The 24,423-nt window shown below is 37.7% G+C and overlaps 1 protein-coding gene across 2 annotated transcripts in view; it reads left to right on the top strand.

Annotated features, from left to right (window-relative positions):
- The window catches only part of ramp1 (receptor activity modifying protein 1), a 57,533-nt gene extending 34,471 nt beyond the window's left edge, over nucleotides 1-23,062 (top strand). Inside the window, exons 2-3 of one of the 2 annotated variants that reach the window (XM_051404863.1) lie at nucleotides 3,524-3,662; nucleotides 20,955-23,062. In XM_051404863.1, coding sequence (XP_051260823.1) covers nucleotides 3,524-3,662; nucleotides 20,955-21,210 — 395 coding nt within the window. In that variant the 3' untranslated portion in view covers nucleotides 21,211-23,062. The remainder of the gene's footprint in view (nucleotides 1-3,523; nucleotides 3,663-20,954) is intronic. The other variant, XM_051404864.1, reaches the window with a different exon arrangement.
- Nucleotides 23,063-24,423: the final 1,361 nt, after the last annotated feature.

The raw sequence follows: 24,423 nt of genomic DNA, 5'->3' as shown, positions 1-24,423 counted from the left end.
TCATCTTTCACGCAGATGTTTACTTCATTATAATTTAACCATTAACATTTTGTGTGGTGTTGAATCTTGTGTCTGTTTTTAAGTCTTACTACTACTAGTCTTCTATCTCTGGTACTTACACATCACTAATGGCCTCCTCTCAGGGACTACAGATGAAAATTAGACTAAATAATAAAACCACAATCTTGACCTAAATCCGAACAAAGTGCTTTTATTGCCCAAAGCTAACCATCTGCTTGACTCCAGATGCAAATGCTCATCTCAGGTGTCAGAGTCCAAAATGTAGCACTTCCTTCCCTGAAAAAAATCTGTATACATAATCAAGACAGCATTTACCACAACATCATTGTGAAAAGTTAGTTAGTATTAAATAAAATTAATTTTGCAGAGACAATGTTGAGGGAGGAGGAGGTGGTGAGACACATCACACATGCATCCTGAATTAATGTCAGGTTGAAAGGTGGCCTTGTGTATTATTTTTAGTTTCGGCTCCAAATCAATAAATGGTAAAAGGAAATGGGAAAATTTTAAGTCAATCATGACCTTTCCTCTAGTCTGATATATAACATTGATTTGACAAGGAGAGGCACATGCGAGTGACTCACAAAACACTTTGACAGACTGGAATATTTCTTCGTTATCTTTTTTGTCAAGTTAATGGAGGAAAGATTAGGTTGACAGGTGTTTTTCTTTGTAACACAAATGTGTTTTGCCATTTGACTACTGGATAAATGTGCCGTTTCCACACAACCAGGAGCCACGTAGTGTATATCTTACGTTGCTACACTAACCACTTTTTTGTTTTTGTTTGAAGACAACCTAATGGGAAGCTTTTGGCTGCGATGCAGCGGCCTTCCGATATCGTGTACTGGCAGCCATACCTTTATTTGCAAGTGTGATAAGATAACTGGCAAAAAAAAAAAAACTAAACTGGTTAGGATGTGGTAACACTGCTCCACATTTAGAAAATATACAGAAATGTTCTGTTAAAAGGGCAGTGCTTTTTCATGTTTATCCTGCAGATTGCAGATCTATAAACAATTGTAATACATCAATTTTCCAATATGTCAACTGTGTCTATTTTAGTGAAAAAGTACGTGTGTGCTTTGGCTTGTCTAGGATTTTCTATCAGGAATAAAATACTAATATGTGATGTGATAGTTGCGTATTCATTTTAAAGTTAATTAACATTAATAAAGTGTTTTCTGATTTAATTCTAAATTGTTTTAATTACAGCTTCACTATAATTGAACATTATCTTCCACTGCTTTTGTTTTGGTACCTTGATTGTAGTGCACGGGCTGTTGTCATCATAATGGACTTCCTTGCATCCTTCGGGCTCTGACAAATCAACATGCATGCAACCAAGCCATCATTAGCATGGTTCAATTAGCCCACTCACGTGGAATGGATATATTATGTGAATATGCATAGCCGGCCTGAGGGCCCTGCAGCCACCAAGGATTTGGGTTGTACTGTTTTTACATTTGCTTTCTTCATAAGAAGTTGACTATTCTGAATATTATTTTGCTTCACTGAATGTTGCTGTTCTGCTCATTTACACTGTAAAGTTGCTTTAAAACGGTACATTTCTATTTATTTTATTCACTTAATGTATGCGTAGGTTTAATGACACTAGCATGAGTTTAATGACATTAGCTTACTGAAATAAAAGCCTTAAACTGGATTTTAAAAGAGACAGGTATCAAAAAATCACTTGCTTTGCTTTCTTTCTTTTGATATGGGCATTCAACTACGAACCAGTTACTTTTACCAGTGGAGAAAATGTTGTGGAAAGAGTTAAACGACACAATAATTTATATTATTCTTTTAAATATATTCATAATAATATAATATAATATATTCCCTACCAATAGTCAATGGCTTTTTCTAACCATCACCAAGATCTTACCTTAACCAATCATAGTTCTTATAAAGGCATTTGGAAGTCAGTCACAAACAACCTTTGCCAACCTGTTGTTAGAGCTTGTCGGCATGACGAAAATCTGATCTGCAGAAAAAATGCAACTCTCTCACTCTCTCACTTTTCCTTTATGTCTGTGACTTTCACAAACATACACACTTTATCTTGATCTTTGATCGCAGTCTTTGATCGGAGTGGTGAAAACAGATAGATGAACCTTTTCATCCACTCTCCTCGCAGCATGAGTCGGATTCTTTGTAGAAATGTAAACAAGTTATTTGTGTTTTTGTATTTTTTGAACCTCCATTTTATACAGTTTTTTTTCCGTCTTCCAAACTACTAGATCCTCCCTTATTTCTCTGTTTCTATCCCCGCTCCCTTCAGACTCAGACTGATCTCAGAACCCATCTGGAGTTGTCCCTAATTTCTCTCTAATACATTAAAAATGAGTCATGCAATCTCAGGTTAAGCTCAAGTTAAAACTCAGTCTGGTCATATTCATGCATTATTGCAAATTATTCAACAATGACTCATGACTATCCTAGATATGCAGGATTTTTGGCATAGATGTGATTTTCACGTATTCATTTTACTGTATTAGCCAATTATGATTCTCATCTGGATATTTTATTTATGTATGGTTTTAAATTCCAAAGATGCATCAATGTAAGGCAGTCAATACCAACAGGCAAAAAATATTAGAGCGTAATCACAAATACAAATATTTGTATGCTGAGAGCAAAATGTTAATTCACTGCATTTGTACTTACATATGTGTGAGCTTTAAAGGTGCTGGTAGGTGGATTTTTCGAAGGTTCTAACTTCATATTTTGCTCACATAAAGTCATGAATCTACTAATCTAACCTGTTAAGGAAGCAGATAAGAGTCAAAAATGTTGAACTATTCCATCAAGGAAATTATAAGGAATTCTGAAATAACATTTTACATCAGATATTACTCTGATACTGTTATGCAGAGTTTATCACTGTGATTTTACCTCTATGAGGCATCAAAGTCTAATTTTATCTTATCCTTTCTTAGCTTGCAGTAGACACATTCCTAGAGTTAATAGTCCAAAGCGTCTTTTTCAACATCAAAAGCGCTCTCCTTCTCATTGACAAAAAATTCACTGTAAATGTTCCGGTTCGGTAAATCATCTCAACTGTGTGTGTGTGTGTTGTTTTGGAGGTCTTGTAAGGCAATTATATACCTAACACTGTGGTAGCAGATGGTGCCTCGGTGTCATGTCCCACAGACGGGGAAACATCTTAGTTTGCAGTGACCCAAAGAACAGGCGACAACATTTGAGGTCATAGCTGTTTTCAATCCTAAGTGCTTTTCTGTGCTTCCACCCCATCATAGCCTTTAACCAGGCCATAGAAGGCTGCATGCATTGACCCCACACACACACACACACACACACACACACACACACACACACACACACACACACAAACGTACACAGAATGACAATGAAACAAAATTTTTGTGCAAACACTAACTGGTTTATATTTTTTTCAAATAATCAGAAAAACTTTTTTGCCTTTTTGTCTTTTGTGCCACTCATCCACATTTCTCTTTCCTCCCCCTTCACTCAGCAGTGTCTCAGTGTGTGTCAGTATTGGGGTGTGGACCCCACTACGAATATCGCATTGAGGAGTTCTGCCTGGCCAAATTCAGACTGGACATGCAAGAGCTGGACCAGAGACACTGGTGTAGCTGGGAGGACACAGTCGAGTGAGTAGGATAACCACACACACACACACACACACACACACACACACACGCACAGGCCTAAATGCAATTGTAATGTGTTCCATAAAATCTCCAGACAACAGTAATATAATTTTTACTCATAATCTTTGATCTAGTTTAAATGAACACAATGGAAGTCCACACTAAGAAGCGTTGTTATAAAAAAAAAGTAGAAGATTTTATTAATTCTGGCTCGAGGTCTATATTGTACAATTGTCCAACGTTTTGGTCACTGTCCGACAGCTGATTAGAAACTGGGTGAGATACAACAAAGGAAGGGAGTATGTAGAAAACATAGAGGGGAATAAGAATGGATACGCTGAGACAGTAAGTGTGGAGAACAAAGGCTCAACACTTTTGTTATTAACAGAGACCTTTTGTGCATGTACAAATATTATCTTTGCACTCACTGTAAAAGACGACTGGCACCACAGGTTTTCAAAATTGCTCTTAGGATTTGAGTGCCAGTTATTGGCATCACTACCATTGAATACTGAAATAAATACTACCCCACACTTGATCATCAAACTTTCATATTTAAACAATAAAATCCCCGTCCATAATTATCTGGGTGTAATATGGTGCTGCCTCCCTGAAGGACTCGCCCTCACACACACTGTACCGGGTTCTTCTAGTCTCATGAGCAGCACTGTTTACGCTATCATGAGTTCAACCTATTGCTTTTCAATCCCTTTCATACAGTTTTGGACCTGAGCCAACTATGTCATAGGTGTGGAAAAAACAAGCTGCAATGGTAATTTGGGTAAAGGAGCAGCATGTCTTGTCCTAAGGCCTGTAATAGTCATTCAGTCAGTTCACAAAGTAGTCTAAATATAAATGGTCTATTATTACTCATAAGTGGATACAATCATACCTCAGAGACTTTGGATGAATAACAAATTGTCTTCAGCAGGAGCCTGAACCATATGAGTACCACAACTCTCTATTTTTGGGCCTCTGTTATTTGATGCTTATATTTTCCATTTATGTTGAAATCCTGATGTATGCAGATGACACAATGATATACGCTCAGGTTAAAGGCAATGAACAAGTAGCTACTAAGCTGTCAGAAACATTGGAGGAAGTTGCTCAACTACTCATGTGCCATTTTTTACATAGTGGAAAACACTGGAAAAAAATCAGTTATCTGTCTGGTTTTTAAAATAACTCACAAAACTGCCCCTCTGCCATTCAAAAGCTTTGTTCAACTCTGCTCCTAGCAAATGAGCAGAACTTTAATGTCAGATTTAAGAGGACTTCTGTCTTTTCATTTAAGAACATACTCTGAAATCATGTTTTCATTTATTTATTTAAGTACCTTGTCATGTGAATCAGTTGAATTATTCAGAGATATCTGTATGCATTGACATCTGTAGTAAATTTTATCTTGAATATGGAATTCACTTTATTCTGTATCTACTGTATTTTTCAGTGTTTGTGTCTGGGGGCTGGAAGTCCTGCAGCTAGCTAAACTAGTTAAAAGCATCTTCTCGTATTGCTTGAGATTAAGGTTTTATGTACATGGTCCCTGTCAAACAAATGTAATTTTAGATAGATTAGATTAGATATTTTGGAAGATGTGGAAGAAAGTCATAGTTACTTTTCTACATTTAATCAACTGTAGAGTAAAGTTTGGTCTATAGTTGTTGTAAACAAAATATCTTTTTTATCTGACTTGCAGGCTATTTTCTGATCACTTTTACCTTAGATTTGTCCTAAACTACCTCACAGAAAACAGAAAGATCAGGAACAGGAAAAAAAAGAAAAGACTATTGAATGAAAGATTAAAATGTCCAAAGAAACGGCTCAGCTAAGTAGAAAAGGTCAAGTTTCAGGACAGTTGCTCCCCCTTCGAAAGAAAAGCAGCATCCTGGCCAAGATGCCACTGGGGATTTCTAATTCAGTTCAAATGACATTTGGTGTCTGTGTACGTGTCAGTGTGTGAGTGTCCTTTCCTCAAATCCCAGAATATACCTCCTTCCATTATACTTATGAGCTTTCACGAAAGCTCAAGTGCCAAACTGACTTTACATGACTGCCTTTGTTCTGCATTCAGACATATTTGAATTAAATACAACATGTCATCTTCACTAAAAAAGGGGGCCATGAGACTTGTTTTTCTTTTTTTTCCCTCATCACTACAGTCATGTTTTTTTCTACTTCCGTCATTCCCTCATTCCTGTCTAAATCCCATTTTGCGTCATACTTTTCATTTCCTTTCATTTTCCCATTTTGCCTCTGCGTTGTGCATTATAGCTATACCCTTGTGTCTCACATATTCTTATGCAAGTATATTACATGGCAATACGTTTGCTGTTAGTGACATCCCTTGTACTCCCACAGCCCATCAACTCATGATACTATTTGTTCTCTTGTCAATATGTTGTAGTGTCCACATAACCCAGAATGCATTGAGAAAAGGGCACGGAAAAAGCACTGGACAGGTCACCACACCACACCCAACTCTCAATACAAAGATGTCTCACTGGCATTCAGAAGCAATCTAGCCATAGTAACGCTAGTTGGGAGAAAATAACTCCAGTCTTTTGCAACAGAGATGCAAACAAACAGCAAATTTCTTCATGACTGCAGTTATTATTGTTATTTTTTAAATCATAGACAGAATACAATGAAAAAGGCTTTTGATATTTGCAATTAGAGGAGAGTCTGCCTTACTTAACAATAAACTTTTTTCACAGCAGACATTTTGACTTGTCTTAGTAGGAAAAACACTGGCGTTACTAATCACATTAAACATGGATCTGTTATAATCAAGTGGTGCAGAAAGTCATGAGAGTGTGACAGAGAGCCACACTTACAATAGCAGGACCCTGAAACTGAAGCAGCTAAATTCAGCAATCAGTAAATTTAATATTTATCCTCATGTTTTTCCAACTGTGTCATTTCAAAATGTCTTCTGAGACCTTTTTATCAGAACCAGCATTAACTCTTTCAACAATTTGAGCTACAGTAACTTGTTTGTTAGATCGGACCACATGAGTGAGCCTTGGCCGCCCATGACCCTGTCTCCGGTTCACTGCTTGTCCTTTTGGACCACTTTTGATAGGTACTGACCACTGCAGACCGGGAACAAGAGCTGCAGTTTTGGAAATGCTCTGACCCAGTCATTTAGCCATCACAATTTGGCCCTCTGAGGACCACACCAGTGATCTTACAAGTTGTATCTCCATAACTACAAATCGACTATTGAACATTACTGTTAATGACTAATGCTGCTGCTATTTTGAATTTTGTAGAATTTTTTATGCATTTTTTTCTTCCTTCAAGCATTCAAGCCCTTGTTTTTTCATTCATATCCAAACAACGTGATCCATTAGCAGACTTAACCACCATCTTGAAATGTACTTAATGAACTCCACTACAGTAACTACCAGGTCAGCATTATTTTTTTTGTTGATGTTACATTAATTCACTTAATTCAGGGCAGATTAATTTGAAAAGTCTCAAGCAAGTTTCAACAGTCTGACAATCGATCTTTATATTGTATGGAAATGTATGTAAATCAGTGGTTGCCTTGAAGGTAGGAACATTTATTCAGATATGTGAAATGCCAAAGATTTATAGAAGATAAGAAGATTTATAGAATGCATTGTGGTTAGCTCTCTCATTAAGTAGTAAATGGACTATAACATGCAAAATCATTGGCATGGTCTTTTAAGATGTAGAAAGGTATCATTGTATTAGTTATCTCACTTCAGCTGCAGTGGAACTGCTGTGCTGCTTGCCAAAACAACCAGTTGTTTACATGCTGTATGCATGACTCAGAATCACAAGCCTTAATACCCAATGCATACCCAATTAATGTTCATATGTTTACCGCTGGATGTGCAGCTCAGTGAATCAATATATCATGTACTGTCAGGCTTGTCTAATTACTTCCAGTAACACTGGCCAGAGGGGTCGCACAGAAGGCAGTCCCCTCATCACATCTGAAAAGCTTTTACCCTGAAAGAAGGCAGAAAGAGCTTTTTCTGAGCAATCATCGGACAAAAAATAAATAAGAAATAAAAATACCACTCAGTGGAATTGCATAAAAGAAAGTGACATTTTTGTAGGAGGAACTTATTGCTGCTATTTGCTATTTTTACTATTCTCACAAATGTGTCTGGGTACAGGAAGTGGCTGGGGCACCGTCAATCTGTTGACTCTGTGATCTTTAATTGAGACTAATCAAATTATTCTCATCCTGGCTCGGCAGTTAAAAATGAGGAGTTTGCTAAGAAACCTGCTAAATGCATGCTTTTGATGGAGAATTTAGTTGTATGATAATTCAGAGATGAATGTTGTTGCAGTTCCTCATTTTGGTCTGCTAGCGTCCAGGTATGTACAAGACACTTAGCAGATGGAAAATATGACGAGTCTGTTAATGCAGATGGAAGGCAGATGGAAAGACAGACATCCAGCTGGAGACAGGAATGATAACATGTCACCATCTAGGTTCAATTTGAACACTTTCCAGCATGTTGCTTCAAAAATTAAAGCACTTAGGGTCTGCATTTTAAACACTCATTATATTAACATCAGATTACGTTGTAATTAATCGGTACCGGGCCTTGCTGATGCTGGATGATCAGTGACCCTCAGCAGCTGTCAAAACTGTTCATGCTACTGGTCATTTTGACACATAGTGCCCACCAAATGTTAACCAGTGGTGGAAGAACTAGATCTTTTACTTGATAATTAATTTTCTAGCTAGCAAGAGGGTTTTTATGTATTTTATTATCTTAAAGGTTGTATACACAAAATTCCTTACCATTAGAGCAAGTAATCTAGACCATTTCCGCCCACCAGACTTCATAGACAAAACCGATATTTTAACTCATAGATAATTGTAAAATTGGACAAAAACAAAATTAAACTCACCAAAACATCTTAATTAGGCTTTCCACTGTTCTAACAATCAGCAATTCTGCTCTGGTCAAAATAAATCCTTAATTCACAGTCGTAGATGAGAAAAACTGTTTCAGTTGCTCTCCTTACATATATAACCTTTAAGAAGAAAGACTTCACTGGACAGGAAGGGTATGAAACATTGTACGCTGTATATGCAGCAGAGTAGACGGTGCATTAAATGGAAATACTAAAGTAATAAAGTAACTTAAGTACCTAAGTACAGTCCATCACTGGAGCTAATAAGTTCATCTGTGAGTTCAATCTTCATTTTACTGTCTATCTTTCACTTCAGTCATGTTTTCCTCATTCAGTCATTGAATCTCTCCCTAAAGGTTTCATATGTTTTTGTACACTGTAGACGCTATGTGAGGTTGAGTACCACAAAACAAAACAACAACTAATAAGGTAAAAAATCCTGGAAAGAAACATAGAGAATAGTAAAGGATTTGTATTCAGCTGTCATGACCAATTACTCTGTGCCAGCAGCATATCTGAACAAAGTAACAATGTAATTGCTTCAAGCCCGATGGGTACAATTCCAGTTATTTACTGTACGAGACTTTACAGTGATATTTTCTGCAGCCATCATAACACGAAAGGCCTTCTGGCAGACAACTGGGGCAAGAATCTGCGTTTTAATCCAATGACCACAGTGATTATAAAATACACCTCAATCATAGTTGTTTACCTTCATAAGAACATTAGCAGAACGTCATTAGTCACTCCGTTGTGCAGTCCAAAATCCACGGAAAAGTATATTGAATTTGTTTCAAAGGGCCTTTATAGATAAATTAAAAATGCCCCTTTATCCTCTAAGCCTATGAGTAGGCGGGCAGGTGTACATGTTTGATTGAAAGCTGAGCAGGAAGGGGCATCAACACAATGTAACTCTTACAGCTGATAACTGCAGCACACAACCTAAGGACAGACACTGTTTGTTTACAAGCTTGTTCAGCAAGCCGAGATATAGCACGACATACAGTATGTGTCCACACCCGTAGATAAGAGAAAGACATTAAAGCTAATGGGGGCTGCAGTGCAAAGTCTGTGTCTCTCTTTATGTTGTGTTGCAGGCTGCTGTGGAGAATTTGCATAATATATGGATTGGCAGGGGGTGTCGTGAAATCAAACATATAAGATACATTTCTGCCTTTTGGGTAATATCTTTGTCTCAACAGAGCATACATTTGATTTATGAAGCTGATCTCTGTGTTGTAGCAGAAAAATAAACATGCAATTTTGACACTTTCTGAAGCTCTTTTTCTAAATGTTTTCACTATAGAGGAAGGAGAAATGCTTTTGATCCCAGCCTTATTTTCTAAACTAAAAAAATGGCTCCATTAATCCATCTGCAATTCTAAGATCTCTAAAGCTCATTCATGTTTTCCAGATAACATCATTGTGCAATAATCGGTGAAGTCAGAGGGCAATTCACTGCCATAAATGTAGGGGTTTTAAGAAAATATAGAAAAATATTGTCTCACAATATTTTGTTTTGTAAAATGAATCTGGCTTCTTTCTCAAGAGTCATTCCTCATTTAATGACTCATTCATAACTAATTACCCAAACATTAGTTACTGTTCATATGCAAGTAGTGATACATAATTCTGAGTAGTTACTCAGTAGTCCCTCATTACTTCATCATTACTTTTACTTACATTGTCCATGAGGATAAAATGGTAAATAATAAAGGATCAGTCATTAGTCATTAATAGTGACGTATTTCAAGTAGTGAACTAAGTTATTTGTGAGTAAGGGTGAAGCACCACTTGAGGGAGGAAAAGTAGTTTTGGTAAATAATGGGCAAGTACTCATGAAGTAATGATTCAGTCATACTCAGTATGAGGCACCACTTCACTTGAAGGGCCACAAAATGGTAATTAACCATAAGGTAATGATGAAATAATGAAGTACTACTGAGTAACTACTAGTATGATGATAAATAATATAATAATCAACCCTTACATAGCAGAATTGTGAACATAAACTCGGGGATATAATGTTAGATGTTACAGTGACTGTAATAAATATAAATGCACATCCCACTGTTCTGGTTGCAGAAAAAAAGGTACATTTATTTTATGCATCCATTAATGATATAATATGCACTAATGAAAACCTACATGCATTTTATATTCCATTTATGCAAATCGAAAAAGACATTACTAAGCTAGCATTTATAGCGAGCCTGCTACACGCTTGAACTTCACTGCTAACAACAATTTGACACCATTATCTTTATGCTCCATTAACTTGAGTCTAATAAGTCGGTCTTTAACTAAAGCAGACACTAGTATTAACATGCTAGCCTTAGCCTTAAATGTCATGCATTACTTGGTAACTTTTAAAAGAAGAAAAAAACACACAATTCATCTCACAAATACAAAGTCTGTATTCACAAGCAATAAAACACACCCTTGCTCAATTAAAGACACTCGGGTTGTGCTGTTTCAACCTTACTTGGTCTGGAACAGTATAGTGGTTAATGTTAACTAACTTGTGAAACTGACTGCTGAGCCAGTTTGCTCACTTTATGACTTTTTTTTTTTACTTATAGGTACTACTGACTACTTGTGCTACATTTTAAAGAAAGACATTTTCTGTTAAACTACAAAAACAATCATCTTTGAATTAAATTTAACCTAAAATTATATGACTATACTCCTTAAATAAATTGTTTTTTTTTCCATTTGAGATACGAGATAAATAAATATGGAAAAGTGGAGCTCCACAATAACACTAATATATGCATAAATGAAAAAGAAAAAAAGTTTAGATGTCTTGCCTCTCTTGCTCAAAACTTTGACATCAACAACTTGAGATAATGTGCTGCATATGAATATGTATGGGGTCTATTAACTATGCTTTCACTTTAGTCAATCCATCTGCCAACCTCAGTAGCACACAACCCTGTAGGCTGTATCTGCTCATCCATCCGCTCTGTCTGTTGGGTTAGTCAGCTAATTGTGGCACATTATTACATTACTGTGTTCAGTGTGGCAGTAGCTTAGTGTAGCCTCCAACACACACCCAACCCCTCTTGCATTATGCATAGTCCATAAACACTTCAAAAACAACTTTCTTTCATTTTAGTTTTTATTTGCTGTGTAAACAAAATAATTAAGACAAAAATTCTCAGAGAAGATATTTTCTAGCATTAAAAGAAGTTCCAAAAAGCACATTTCTTCTTTTACTTATTAGTCCCTCTAACATAAAGCCCCTTACTGAGGTGACATTAATGCAGGATCAGAACACAGTAGAATGGTTTTCCCAATAAATACAAAGACCAATATTATGTTTCTTGATTAATCCTAATTAAAGTCTAATTCTCTCCTTTTGCCCTTGTCTCTGTTTTCTTACTGCAGGCTCTTTGTTTAAAAATAGCTCAATTTCTTGGTTTTTACAAGACCGTTTTTTCTGTGTGATTGTTGGAGGGTATTTTTGTCAGTCAGTCATGCATGCCTGTCAGCCGTCTGTAATAATCTGAAAACCTCTTTTGTGGGTGAGCTCACATTGGGTTATGTGCCAACTCAGGCCAGAAAAATCCAGTGAGCTCAGTAGTGTGGAAAGCTAATTGAGGTTTGCTTTCTGTGGACCTCTGTGATTAAACGCCTGATTAGTTGGTGATTAGAAATGGATTGCCGTATGTTTTTACAGCTCTAATGACTGGATAACATCCAACATTGCCCGGATTGTCGTGGCGCCTGCAGCAGTTATGCAATGCATGCTTAACAGCATTAGGACAAGGATTTGAATATTTGCCTCGGTTTGGATTTTTCATTTGTATGAAAGTTTGATAAAAGTAGTCCCCCATTTTTGAAGATCATCAAACTGGCTGGCATGAATTTCCTTTCACACTCAGTTCCCCATCTGCTGCTATAGGGGAGAAACCTCTTTATGATCTTCCTCCTCCTTTAGTGTGCTGGCATTTGAACAAAGCACCATCTTTGAGAACACCTCAAATTTGATTTAGAACTGAGTACATATACTGCAGTCCTCAGAGGAATGTACAACAAGAGGTGTTTCCCTACTTTAATTGAGCCATCTCCTTGTTCTGAGCCTTGCATCAATACTGCAAACACTGACTTCGACAACTCTCATTGGTCCCACTGGGTTTCAGCTGAAGCAGGAAAAGAATCTGGGATGAGTTTGCCCAAGACTGTTTTCGTCCTCATTGTGCACCGTTGCCTCTCATTTTCTCTCTCTCTATGTGTCCATTTGCCTTTGCATTGATACTCTATCTTTTACAACGATACATCTCACCTACAGATACAGATACAATAATACAGATATCCAGAATATCCCCTTAAATAATATATCCAAATTGTCACAGTTCCACTGCAGAGTTTGTTTATTCTTTTATTTTTTGTTATTTGTTATTTCTGTTGCTTTCTACCTTCTGTGATTCAGGTTCATTCATTGTAGTCACCTCCAGCTTGTACAATGCACTCACAATAGAGAGTGACAAGTTCTTTAGGCACTTTTAATTGCCTCTCAGGCACTTAGTGGAAGCTCTATTGCTTCCTTACATGTTTCTGTTTGTTACGTATAGTAATATAGATAGTATTTTCTGAAAAAAATGGTAGGCCTATTAATTAAACTTAAAGTAAAGAAAAGCGCCTTAGAATGAGCTGTTATCTACAAAGGGCGCAGGTGCTATTCCACGAAGTCTGCCATGTTGAACCGCCACAGTTGCCCATAATGTGTCTGAATAGGTCTGGTTGAATAGAGTCTTTCATGCTTTTTGCGAGTTTTACGCCCACCCAGCTCAGTCTCCTAGAAATTACATTATATCCAACAACAAATGTGTTTGACAGAATTACGTTTTCTATGAACATAATAGGGACATTCAGTTAATTAACGTACCTGGCAAATTGCAAAAACATTGATACTAATACTGTCACCACAACGTAATTATTAAAACAACTTAGTAATATACAAATGTAATTTTTAGGTGACAGGGTGGGGCAAGTGTAGTTTCTCCTACATGCTTGACACACATTTTACCTTTATCAAAATTGTGCAGCTGCTTGTATTGGCCATATTGCACTTTGGATAATATTAATCACTAATGCATGATCATTACTAAGAGTCACAATTCTTTTGGGAAAGGTCAGCATTTGTAAAATCTTGGCTTAACGATGTAGCATAAGTTAGTTTATACGTCCAGGCCTAGCAGGGATATTTTAGTATGGACAGAACAAACATTAGTACACACACGTGTCTAAACTGTTTAAATACAGTCACAGAAGCAAATTTATACCTCAGGATAAACATACACAAAGCACCCAAACACAAACACACATACAGTACACATGCAATTACTCATACAAACAAAAGCACACGTGTCAAAAACGAACGTCAACACAAACCAAGTGCCATCTGTTCACATCGTGACACTGACTGATTTGAAACACGTTCAGAGGGAGAGAGAAGAAAAGAGAGAACAAATATGAGCAGAGAGAAAACTGTGTGTGTGTGTGTGTGTGTGTGTGTGTGTGTGTGTGTGTGTGTGTGTGTGTGTGTGTGTGTGTGTGTGTGTGTATGTTTGTATTCCGGTGGCCAGAAACAACAAGAAACGAAAAAAAAACATTTGAAAAAAACAAACTTTGCAAGATATTTTATCACTTTTGCTCATGTAGCAAAGAGAAATAGTTGCACACACACATACACAAACTCGGAAGTTCAATCTACCCCAGAGGAAAAGGGATGCTGGAGGTAAGCTGAATAACAAAGTAGAGAGAAAAAGAACATTTTGTCTGATGTCCTCGGTACTGACAGTTTGGCCTGTTTTCTTTTGGATTACTTTGGTTTCAGAGGGCGGAATCTCTCCCTTTCCTCTCTGACGTGATCTCTCCAAGCAGTCGTGAGAGAATATTTCTTAACAGTAAATGCTTGAAGAGGAGCTTTTTCTAATGAGATTCAGCTTATAGGTGATGAAGCATTACAGGACAACATGTACAGTGACACCAGGTCATGTTTAGACATTAAGAACAAAATCAGCATTTGTATCTTTATGTAATTTGACACTAGTCTTTAATGTTCAATAGATTTATCTCTGCAGCCTTTATCCTGTTCTTAGCTTCCGCTGCTGCAATTCTTTGATGCTTCATGACCCATTTTCCTTTAAGACATCTCTTTCTTATCTTATCAGACCTTCGCCTTAGCTATAATGAACAAAAGTACAATGACAGTATCAATGTTGATCACAAGTGTTTTGTATCTTATCCGCACTATATTTAGTCCATAAAGAGAACTAGTAAGTTTCTTTGTGACAAGGGATAGAACAATGTTTTTAATCTTTGAAAAGACTGAACTGTTCTTTTGGGTCTTGTGTACTTCATGGTAAATATTATAGATTTTATTTTCAATCTCCACACATTCATGTTGTTGAAATTTGTGTGACCTTGTGATCAGGAATCTTTTTTCCTGCTTTCCTACAAAGCATGATTAACTATTGATGCAATTTATTTGTTTGTTAAAACAGAGAATAAACTGGAAGGGTAGTGATTTTGCAGCATTAAGGAGCACTTTCCTCTGTGGACGCCTCATGATGTCCCGACAAAAAGACTAGCATGTTAGAATATTTGGTGATGAAGCGAAAGAGGAATGCTGTTGATGTTGCGAGATGGAGCTGTGAAACAGAGGAAAGGTTATCATTGTTTCTACTATATCATATATACTGCCATTGTATGTTTACATTGTTGTTCCCAGAAGTCAGCCCCTTCCACCTCTTTCCCAATGACATCACACATGTCGGGAAAAACGGCAAGCTATGATTGGTTGGGAACCAATATACTGTCTGTCGGCAAAGCCGTGGCTAGAATGTCTGACTATACAATCGCCCAATCTGACACAGCGACCATCTTAACAGAAAAATATTGTGCAGTGATAGTAATGGATTCATTACTTTGAAGACTCAAACTAATGCCTGAGCAGCGCACAGTGTACAGCAACAGTTATTTTATCTATTGTTGCGACAATGACGATTACAAATTTATCTTCCTGGAATGTGATCTTGCAGGTTGCAGCAAATGGTAAAATTTTTTGCCAGGTGACTATATTTATTTTTGCCAAAACCCCCGGTGGCTCCTCTACCCACCGCGGTGTCTCCATGTTTTTTTCATGCTGGGTTACAGTCGGTCTCAACACGGCCAAACTGAACAGCACGACCCTTGAGATATTTGCCACTCTGTTGGTGATTTCAAAGTGAGGTTTAACACTACTAAATATAAACTACTGTTTAATATAATATGACTCAGAGGTTGTCAGGAGGGCAACAGCAAATAAAACATAAATGTTACATTTTAAGTGCTGACAAATTACATTTTACTTTTTTGGACTTGTTACGTGTTAAAAGCTAGAAGGTGAAAGCATGATATAAGTCCATTTTAAAAACATTAAAAAACTGTGTGAAAGGTTTCTGTAGATGAAATCACTCCTTCACTTCAGCTCAAGCTTTTAGAGGCAGAGAGGAGTTTTTGTCAGTGATATGAATTTCGTTGTTTTTTGAAAATAGCAAATGTACAAACATGTTTAAAAACTGCATCTGAATCTGCACCAAAAAATAAAAACTTGTTCATTGGTCCTAAATTTCCAACGAAAACTTCCTTCAGATCCTGTTTATTGTTAAGTCAGTTACAGTGAATGACCCACAGACCTCACTCTTGTCTTTCTGCTTTTAGTGCAATGACAACAGCATGCCACCTAAATAAGTAACATGTTACCCGCTCTATCTAACTTCATATACCTGTCCACTTTGCACTTTGCTCTGTGGATGTCCGTCAGTAGAATAAAGGAACCGTCCGGACTCATTTCTCCAGTCACTGGAGCAGCTTTGCTCTGTGTTGGTTTTATTTATTCATTATCCAGGTTTTATTTATTCACACTGTGTTCTTCAGTCAACAGATAAAAAACAGCATGCCCCTGCCTAATTCAGCTCCCTCTGTCCTTCATCTTTTTCATATGGGGTATTTTTTTATAGATAAGTATAGTTAATTAAGATATGTCTCTCACTCTGCATCTATCATGCTTGTCTGCATTTCTTTATTTATATCTCTATCTATGTCATGCTCTGTTTTCCATCTGTCTTTAAATTACGAGGTTATTATGAGTTGATTTTCTACTTACACACATACTTTATTTACATGCAAATTATATCTGAAGATTAATCTTTTATATGCTCACAGATGATACGAATGCAGGCTCATTTCCATCATTTCACACTCTTTAACATCCCTTATTTTAAAAACCATATTGAGTGACAAATAAATGGAATATTGCATACTGCATCTCCCACACACAAAAAAAAAATCAAAAAGCACTTGACGTGAGAGTGGGCCCACAGTCATGCATAGACTTGACCAGGCATACTCACACTTTTGCTGTTGTGTGCAATCTGACAACTCTGATGGCGTAGTGACAAAACTGCCCCCACAACAGCAGAAAACATATGTAAGCAATTAAGTACCCAAACCGACAGCTAGACTTTAAATTTATGTTTAATCCTTTTCATAAAAACAAGCGTACATTGAGCTATGAACAGGTCAATAAATGTTATATAACACTTTGGAAAGGATGCGGTGTCACATTTAGAGGATTCTGCTTGTGGCAGGGTCTGGATGGTGCGTGTGTTTAAGGGATCAGAAGAATTTCAGGTTCCGGATAAACACAAGTTTAGAGAATGCTTTAACCTTTATTAGCAGACAGAAATGCCCACTGTAGAAGACCAGCATATGAGTATCGGGAGATCTAAATTTATCTTAAATGGGAGTGACAGCAAGAAACTCTGTTACTGTTTGGAATAGAAAACCTTGTATGAAGCCATCCCATTTCTTTGTCTAAATAAGATGAGCCATCTATGTAAACTCTTCTCTCTTCTATTCCGAGGTTTAAACTGATGATTCCAGTCTTGGATAGACAGTTCAGGCGATGGCAGACGTACTCATATGAGCAGACTAGCTGGAGAATGCTCTAACTCAACATCCATGAACCCTTCATCCAGTGTGCAACTGGATGAGGGTGTCTGGCTTTCTGAGTTAACTTAATACTTTGGCCTTTGTTAAGCTCAGCACAGCTCAAAAGTCTCAAAAATGCTGCTAAAAGTCAGATTTTCCTCTGCTCTCTGCATTGAATGTAAAGCATACACAAATTGTATCCTTTATTTTAATTTTATTTGTAATGTTTGACCCAACCCACAAATTGTACCATTTAAATTCATTTCTAAAACTGTGCATATGTGTAATGTCACTGCAGCTACAGCAGCCAGCAGTAACCCTGTTACCACTCTGCCATTGTTGCTGTTTATTAATTCCCATAGAGAAAAACCACAAATAGCCTAAAACATACTGTATTCTGGAGTCTCCATCACTGAGCTGATTGAAACCGGTTTCATTCTAAATATGTATTACAGTGTAAAAGAGGAGCAGTAACGGAGGCCATTAGCTCTGTGTCTCAGTACCAACACTGACACTTCAAATCCTCTAATTGCACTCCCTTAGTACACAATTGAAGCAGACCATCTGTGGTAATACTATTTGTCATGGCATTTAATATTAGGCTGGAGATCAGCTCTGGATGCCACCTTGATGGACACAAGTACTAACAGGAAAAGGGATAAAATGGAAATTAAATGTCACATTCTCCTCCTAACTACCTCATTGTTGTTTCCCTTTCTCACCACTGCCTGCCAATTCCGTCTTTCTAGCGTTTTAAATTGGGGGAAAATGTATATATACATGGGCAATACATCCATAATACATGCATGTTCCTTCTGCTTGTGAAATACACACACTTGCCCCGTGGCCTCACATAGAGACAGTGTGGAGTAACAAGGGGAAATTTGTTTAAAAGACACAACAATGTCTTGGTCACAGCACAAATGCCAAGTTAAGATAGAAAAATAGTATTTTGTGATATTTCTTCAAGAAATAACATTAGTTTAACCAGTATGGTGTATAACCGCCATGGCTTTACATCACACAGACTGATTCACTCTGAGTTTAATAAGGTTGGATGATCAAAAGGAAATTTCTAATAGAAATGAGATAATGGATTACATTCAGCAGCACACTGCATGCTGTCAAGTTTAATTTGACGCTGACCGTAGCTGCATGAGGTGAGCCAGCGACCGACTGCATCTCTTTGTGTACGCCTCCCCTGCCTCAACTCTGCTGCGACTTCTTTCAGTCAGTGACTCATAAACATTCTTAGAAACCTTAGTGCTCATTAGACCAGCTGCGGGACCAGAATTCTCTTTTTTCTCTTCCACAACTTGTAAAACTTCAAGGATAAAGCAGAGGAAGGAAGTACACACCCAGACAGAGTGAACCTGCCACCTGAAGCAACCACAGTGCTCTGCAGCTCTGGTCCTATGCCAAGCAGCCCTGAGCTGTTTACATCTACAAAACTTCCACAAAGACCTTGTGTTGGGGTGCATCATCAAAAGCTGCTAGAATTTTTAACAAATTTTTCAGTCTGAGCTGTGCAGATCAGAGAGAACTAGCAACACACATGTTCTTTGCTAGAAAATATATTTGAATATTAAAGCTGCACTTATTGATACTTTTATGGGAACACGGGTTAAATTGACTACATGTAATATGAGACACCCCTGGAGCATTCCCTGACTCTATAGGCAACATAGTGGAGCTACAAAATATATTTTCCTCCAAAGAGCTAAAAGGTGTGAGGGTAAGGTGGCCAGGAACACAACTATTTCTTAATACATTAGTGGGTACAGTAATGTGGTAATACTGTAATTAAGGGGTTTTAACTATTTATTATTATTTTTATTCAGTTGTTAAAATATGTCAATGCAACTTTTTTTTTAAATTAATAATAATAATAAAATGTAATGAAATGGCTTTGTTGATTGTTGAGTCTGGTGTATTTTTGCAAATGCCATTAGGAGCACCAGGAGGAAACCTGATTTTTTCACAGGTCTATCATGCACATTTATCTGGATATAGTGAAAGTTTAAGCAAATATGGCAAAAAGTGAACAGCATCAATAAAATGGGTATTATTCTGATAAAATCTGTAAAACAATAAGGCGTATAATATAAAGAGCTACATGTACTAGAACACAGTTGGTGGGGAAGCCTGGCCATGCCATTAATGAACGTCTATAATGTCTATCAACTGTCACTCACTGGTCTCGGTATGTGTGAACCGTACTGTATAAAGACCTACTATACGTGTTATGACGTATCTGACCTTGCTTTTTGCAGTTGCAGTGGCCTGTGCGTGCTCAGTCATAATCATGGGCCATTACCTCAATTATGGCCCTGTGAACTCCTGTGATTGACTCACCATGGAGGAGCAACACACACATACTAGGTCTAAACAATAGACAATCAGTATAACACTCATCCATCGTTTTTTTTTTTTTTTTTTTCCGGATGGTTTCTAACGGAGAAGGACAAGTGTTTTGTATCTGAGCCACCTGGACAATCTGGTAAAAGACTCCTCTCATACCCCAGCTCCTAGTTACACGTCTTCTTTTGTCTATCTGCTATTTCCAAGGTCAAGCCTTTGTTGTTGTTTTATTTTTTATTTTTCATTCCTACTACCTTCAGTAGTAAACTACAGCAGCATTGCTTGAAAGCCCAAGAGTTAGCAAACCATTTGGTAATAACATTTGTCTGTGCGGTTAGAGGTTCCTTAAATAAAGTCCTATTCTAAATGACTAAAGCATGCACTGTGCAGTGTTAAACCCACTGTGTGGAAACTGGTATCAGACTTTAAGCGTTTTTAATGCCTCTGTCAGCCTCACATTTGCAAAACATATTGGTTAGTCATCATCCTAAAAACCTTTCTTTTACCACGGCATTAAAAAGCAAAAAGCTGGGTGCCCGGTTAGCTCAGTTGTTAGAGCTGGCGCCCCATGTACCAAGGCTAAGTCCTTTCTGCAGCGGTCCAGGGTTTGAATCTGACCTGCGGCCCTTTACTGTTGTCATCCCCTCTCTCTGCCCCCCTTTCTTGTCTCTCTCCAGCTGTCTCTATCAATAAAAAAGGCAATAAAAGCCCAAAGAATACTCAGTCAGAGACTGTTATCTTAATTAGCTAAATAGGTATTGATGATGAAATCTGCCAGTGATAGTGTTGTGTGCTGTCTCTTGTCATGTCAGTGGGCAAAATCAGTGGTCAGTGGAAGAAATGAGAAGCTACTTTCATCTGTCTCTGTCTGAAATCAAAGACCCACTGTTTGCAAGTGGTACCTGCATACATGCTCTATGAGAACAAAGATTTTGACGGGTATAACAACAGTAAGGAAAGTGAGGTTTTGCAAATGACCGGTTGATTCTTTTCTTCAGTGTGTGACTGTTTATCTTTATCTTTTGTGTCACCAACATATAGACTATACGGCGAGCTGACAAACTGCACGTACCTGGTGGCGCTGAAGATGGAGTGCTTCTGGCCCAACAGGCTGGTGGATGAGTTCTTCATCCGAATCCACAAGCACTACTTCCACGACTGCTCAATGTCTGGACGGCTTCTCAGGGACCCACCCAACCGCATCCTGGGTCCCTTCATTGTTGTGCCCATCCTGGTCACCCTCCTCATGACAGCCCTGGTAGTGTGGAGGAGCAAACGCAGCGAGGGGATTGTGTAGTGAATGGGAAGGAGAGGTCACAAGACTCAAGATAAGAGATACTTGTCCCTAAGGTTGCATCATATTCACCCTCAGTGACCAAAGGATCTCTTTTCCTGAGTGTTTGGGTTCTAATAAGACCACAATCATGTCATTATTCGTTCTTGAAGAGTAGCTGAATGAAATGAGATCCTACTTCAGTAATGTTTGAATGCACATCAATATGAAGCTTTTGCAGCTCCCATCTGCTGTTACACCAACATGGATTGAAATCATTTATATGGTTTACAGCGCAAAGAGGGGGCAGAACTGCTCACCTTTAACTGGTGTGGACCAGGATAGTGACTGATGGAAAGATACTGTAAATATTTTTAAAAATCACTTTTATTGAGAGAACCTGCTTCAACGACTTTTGGATGTGATGATAATGCTAGTAAGTACACGTAAAGGAATTTAACAACAATTTTTTGAGACTACATAACATGGCAACACAGGAATGAAATGCAGTGCTGAACTTGGCCTGTTTTACGCAATGGCTAGGATACGACAAGTCAGTTACTCCAATCTCTGTTAGGGAACCCAGGTATATCAGATTTTATGTACATATACTGTAAATATACACAGTATGTACAATATGAGATTAATTGGTCAGTGATTGTAAGGATGTCTTTCTAACACAATCAAGACAACAAAACATTGTACACTAAATTAATTTCCTCAGATGCATTTTGTGTTCCATGTGATGCAGAGATACCTGATTTTAACAGATGTGTATTATATTTGAAATATACTCTCTGAATCATGCAGATGGCTTATCGTCACATTGTCAAGGTATAGTGGGAGTAGAATGTGTCTGTTTTTAGTTTTCATATCCTTTCCTCTGCTCATATCAGACACTCTGGCTTCAGGTCCTTAATGTCTTGGCATACCAAGAGCTCAGTCTTTGAATGGGAAGCAAAGACATGTTTCCATAGCATAATGCACACTGAACCAGCAGGAAAAAAGCAGGAGGTAATGATGTGACAAACTAAAGATTGGCTTCCTTTGGACTACAGGAGATTGAGAAATCACACAACACAGTGGACGGTCACTACGCAGGGGTTGAGACCCCAATTTGGACAGGCTGTGGTGATGTGATGTTCTGCAGCTTCCATCCTCCATCACCAAGGAAACTAAAAGGAAGAAATGCTGGAGACACACAGGTGGAAGTGGTTGAGAGTGAAGACTCTGAAGGCCAACATACAAAGAAAGAAGTTTGGAGACTGCAGACAGTTAATTAACCAAAAATTCTTACATTCTGTCTGATTTTTCTGCATGCATGTTGTTTACCATACAGAAAGACACAATATCATCAATTACCATATTGATTTCAGCTAAATGAGGCAGTTATCTGAACATGTGGAAAGAAAAAGAGAACAAAGAGTAGAAAATTCACAGCGGAAAAAATCACAAGTCTAACTACAGAGAGAACATAAAGCAATGGATTAGCCAACGCACATCTCTGCTGAACATTACCATAGCCTAAAGCACAGTTTGTGTATCACGGACCTTAGGTTTTCATTGATTTATGATCTCCCACTGTGGTAGAGTGTGCTGTGTGAACTGTTTCCTCATTGATATTTTTGAATGCTCTCTTTCCTTTATAGATTCATTGACCTGTAACCTGCCTGTCAGTAAAACACATTTTAAAACACACCCACACTTCCTCAACATGATCTTACTTTGTGCTTTGTGCCAAACGCTCTTGGAAATCAGACAGAACATTTGCTATGAAATGTATAATTTTCTGTTGCCGTGACTTCTGATGATTGAATTTTAAAATCTATGATCATGAAAAAAGTTCAATAAAATGTCTTTATTAATGTGTCTGATACACTTTGGATTGGCACTTATGTTCCTCATGAGTTGGAGAGGTGTTCTTTTGGATACTATGTGTTAAATATGAATGATGAATCCTGCATTAATGTTTGCATGGCTTACTGCACAACATTGAGTCATAATGAATGCACTGGGTTCAAGCCCCCATGGCATTTGCCGAAGTGTGAAAAAATTAGAAAGGAAAAACTATATTTAGTAAAGTGTAAACAACACAAAGGCCTCCCATTTATACATCACAAAGATTTGTGTCCAGAACATTTTTTATCACTTTCCTCTTTCTAAATAGCAGTGTTGTCTGCAGTGAAAGAGTAAATAATGGTGCAGTAGTAACCCTAAATTATAGAGTATCTTGCACTAAATGGAGCCTTTGTATTGGTGTTCTCAGACAGATCAGTGTAGAACACAAACCATGAGGTAATAAACCCATTGGATGAAAGAACTGACTTTGATTAACTCTTAAGGTCAAACTCCAAGTAATTTGAGGTAATCGAAGCCAAGTGTCAAGTCATTCGGGACAAGTTTGACAAGCTATTTCTGAATAGGGCAAGTCAAGTCTCAAGTCAAGTCCAAATCAAGTGTTATGTCATTAGAGACAAGTGTCAAGTTATTTAAGATATATTTAAGGCAAGACTCAAGTAATTCGGGACAAGTTCAACTCAAGTGTTACGTCATTCAAGAAAGACTCAAGTAACTTTAGACAAGTCTGATTTGAGTGTCATGTAATTCAAGACAATTCCAAGTCAAATGTCAAGTCATTTGTGACAAGTGTAACTCAAGTCTCAAGACATTTGACACAAATCCAAGTTTCAAGCCAAGTTGTTCAAGTCAAGAGTCAAGTACACAACAAAGTGGATAATGCAACGTACTATCGGGACCAAACAAAGGGCATTGATTTTATTTTAAGTATGAGAAAGATTACAAACCCACAAGACAAAAACACGAATGCATGTACTGGACATGGTCAACGGCAAAAATCAAAGATGGCCACAACAGAGCCCAAGCTCCCCAGCTCCTACCTAGTTCCATTCATTATCTAACTAGTCTCCGCCTTAATCTTCGGACAGGTACTGGTGGTGGGTACTACACTGATTCCACCAGAACCCAAAAGCAATCAGAAAATGGCAATCCAGAAACCAGAGGAATGCTCCCAAGACATTTTGTCTCTGTCCTTCTCTCTTTTCTCTCCATTTCCACTTCCACCTCAAACAAACTCCGCAAAAGTAACCAAAGAAACCAACTCTTGCTTGATGCACCCAGATATCTCAGTTGCAATGCTAAATACCAAAAGGCACTTCAATCTGTGCACTTGAAAGGAACCAAATCACCAGGGTAGCAAACCAAACCAAACAGTTCCTG

This window comes from Dicentrarchus labrax, unplaced genomic scaffold, assembly GCF_905237075.1.
Source record: "Dicentrarchus labrax unplaced genomic scaffold, dlabrax2021, whole genome shotgun sequence".
In the NCBI taxonomy this organism is placed as follows: domain Eukaryota; kingdom Metazoa; phylum Chordata; class Actinopteri; family Moronidae; genus Dicentrarchus; species Dicentrarchus labrax.
The sequence above is the reverse complement of the archived record's forward strand: the minus strand, read 5'-3'. Positions and strand labels throughout refer to the sequence as shown.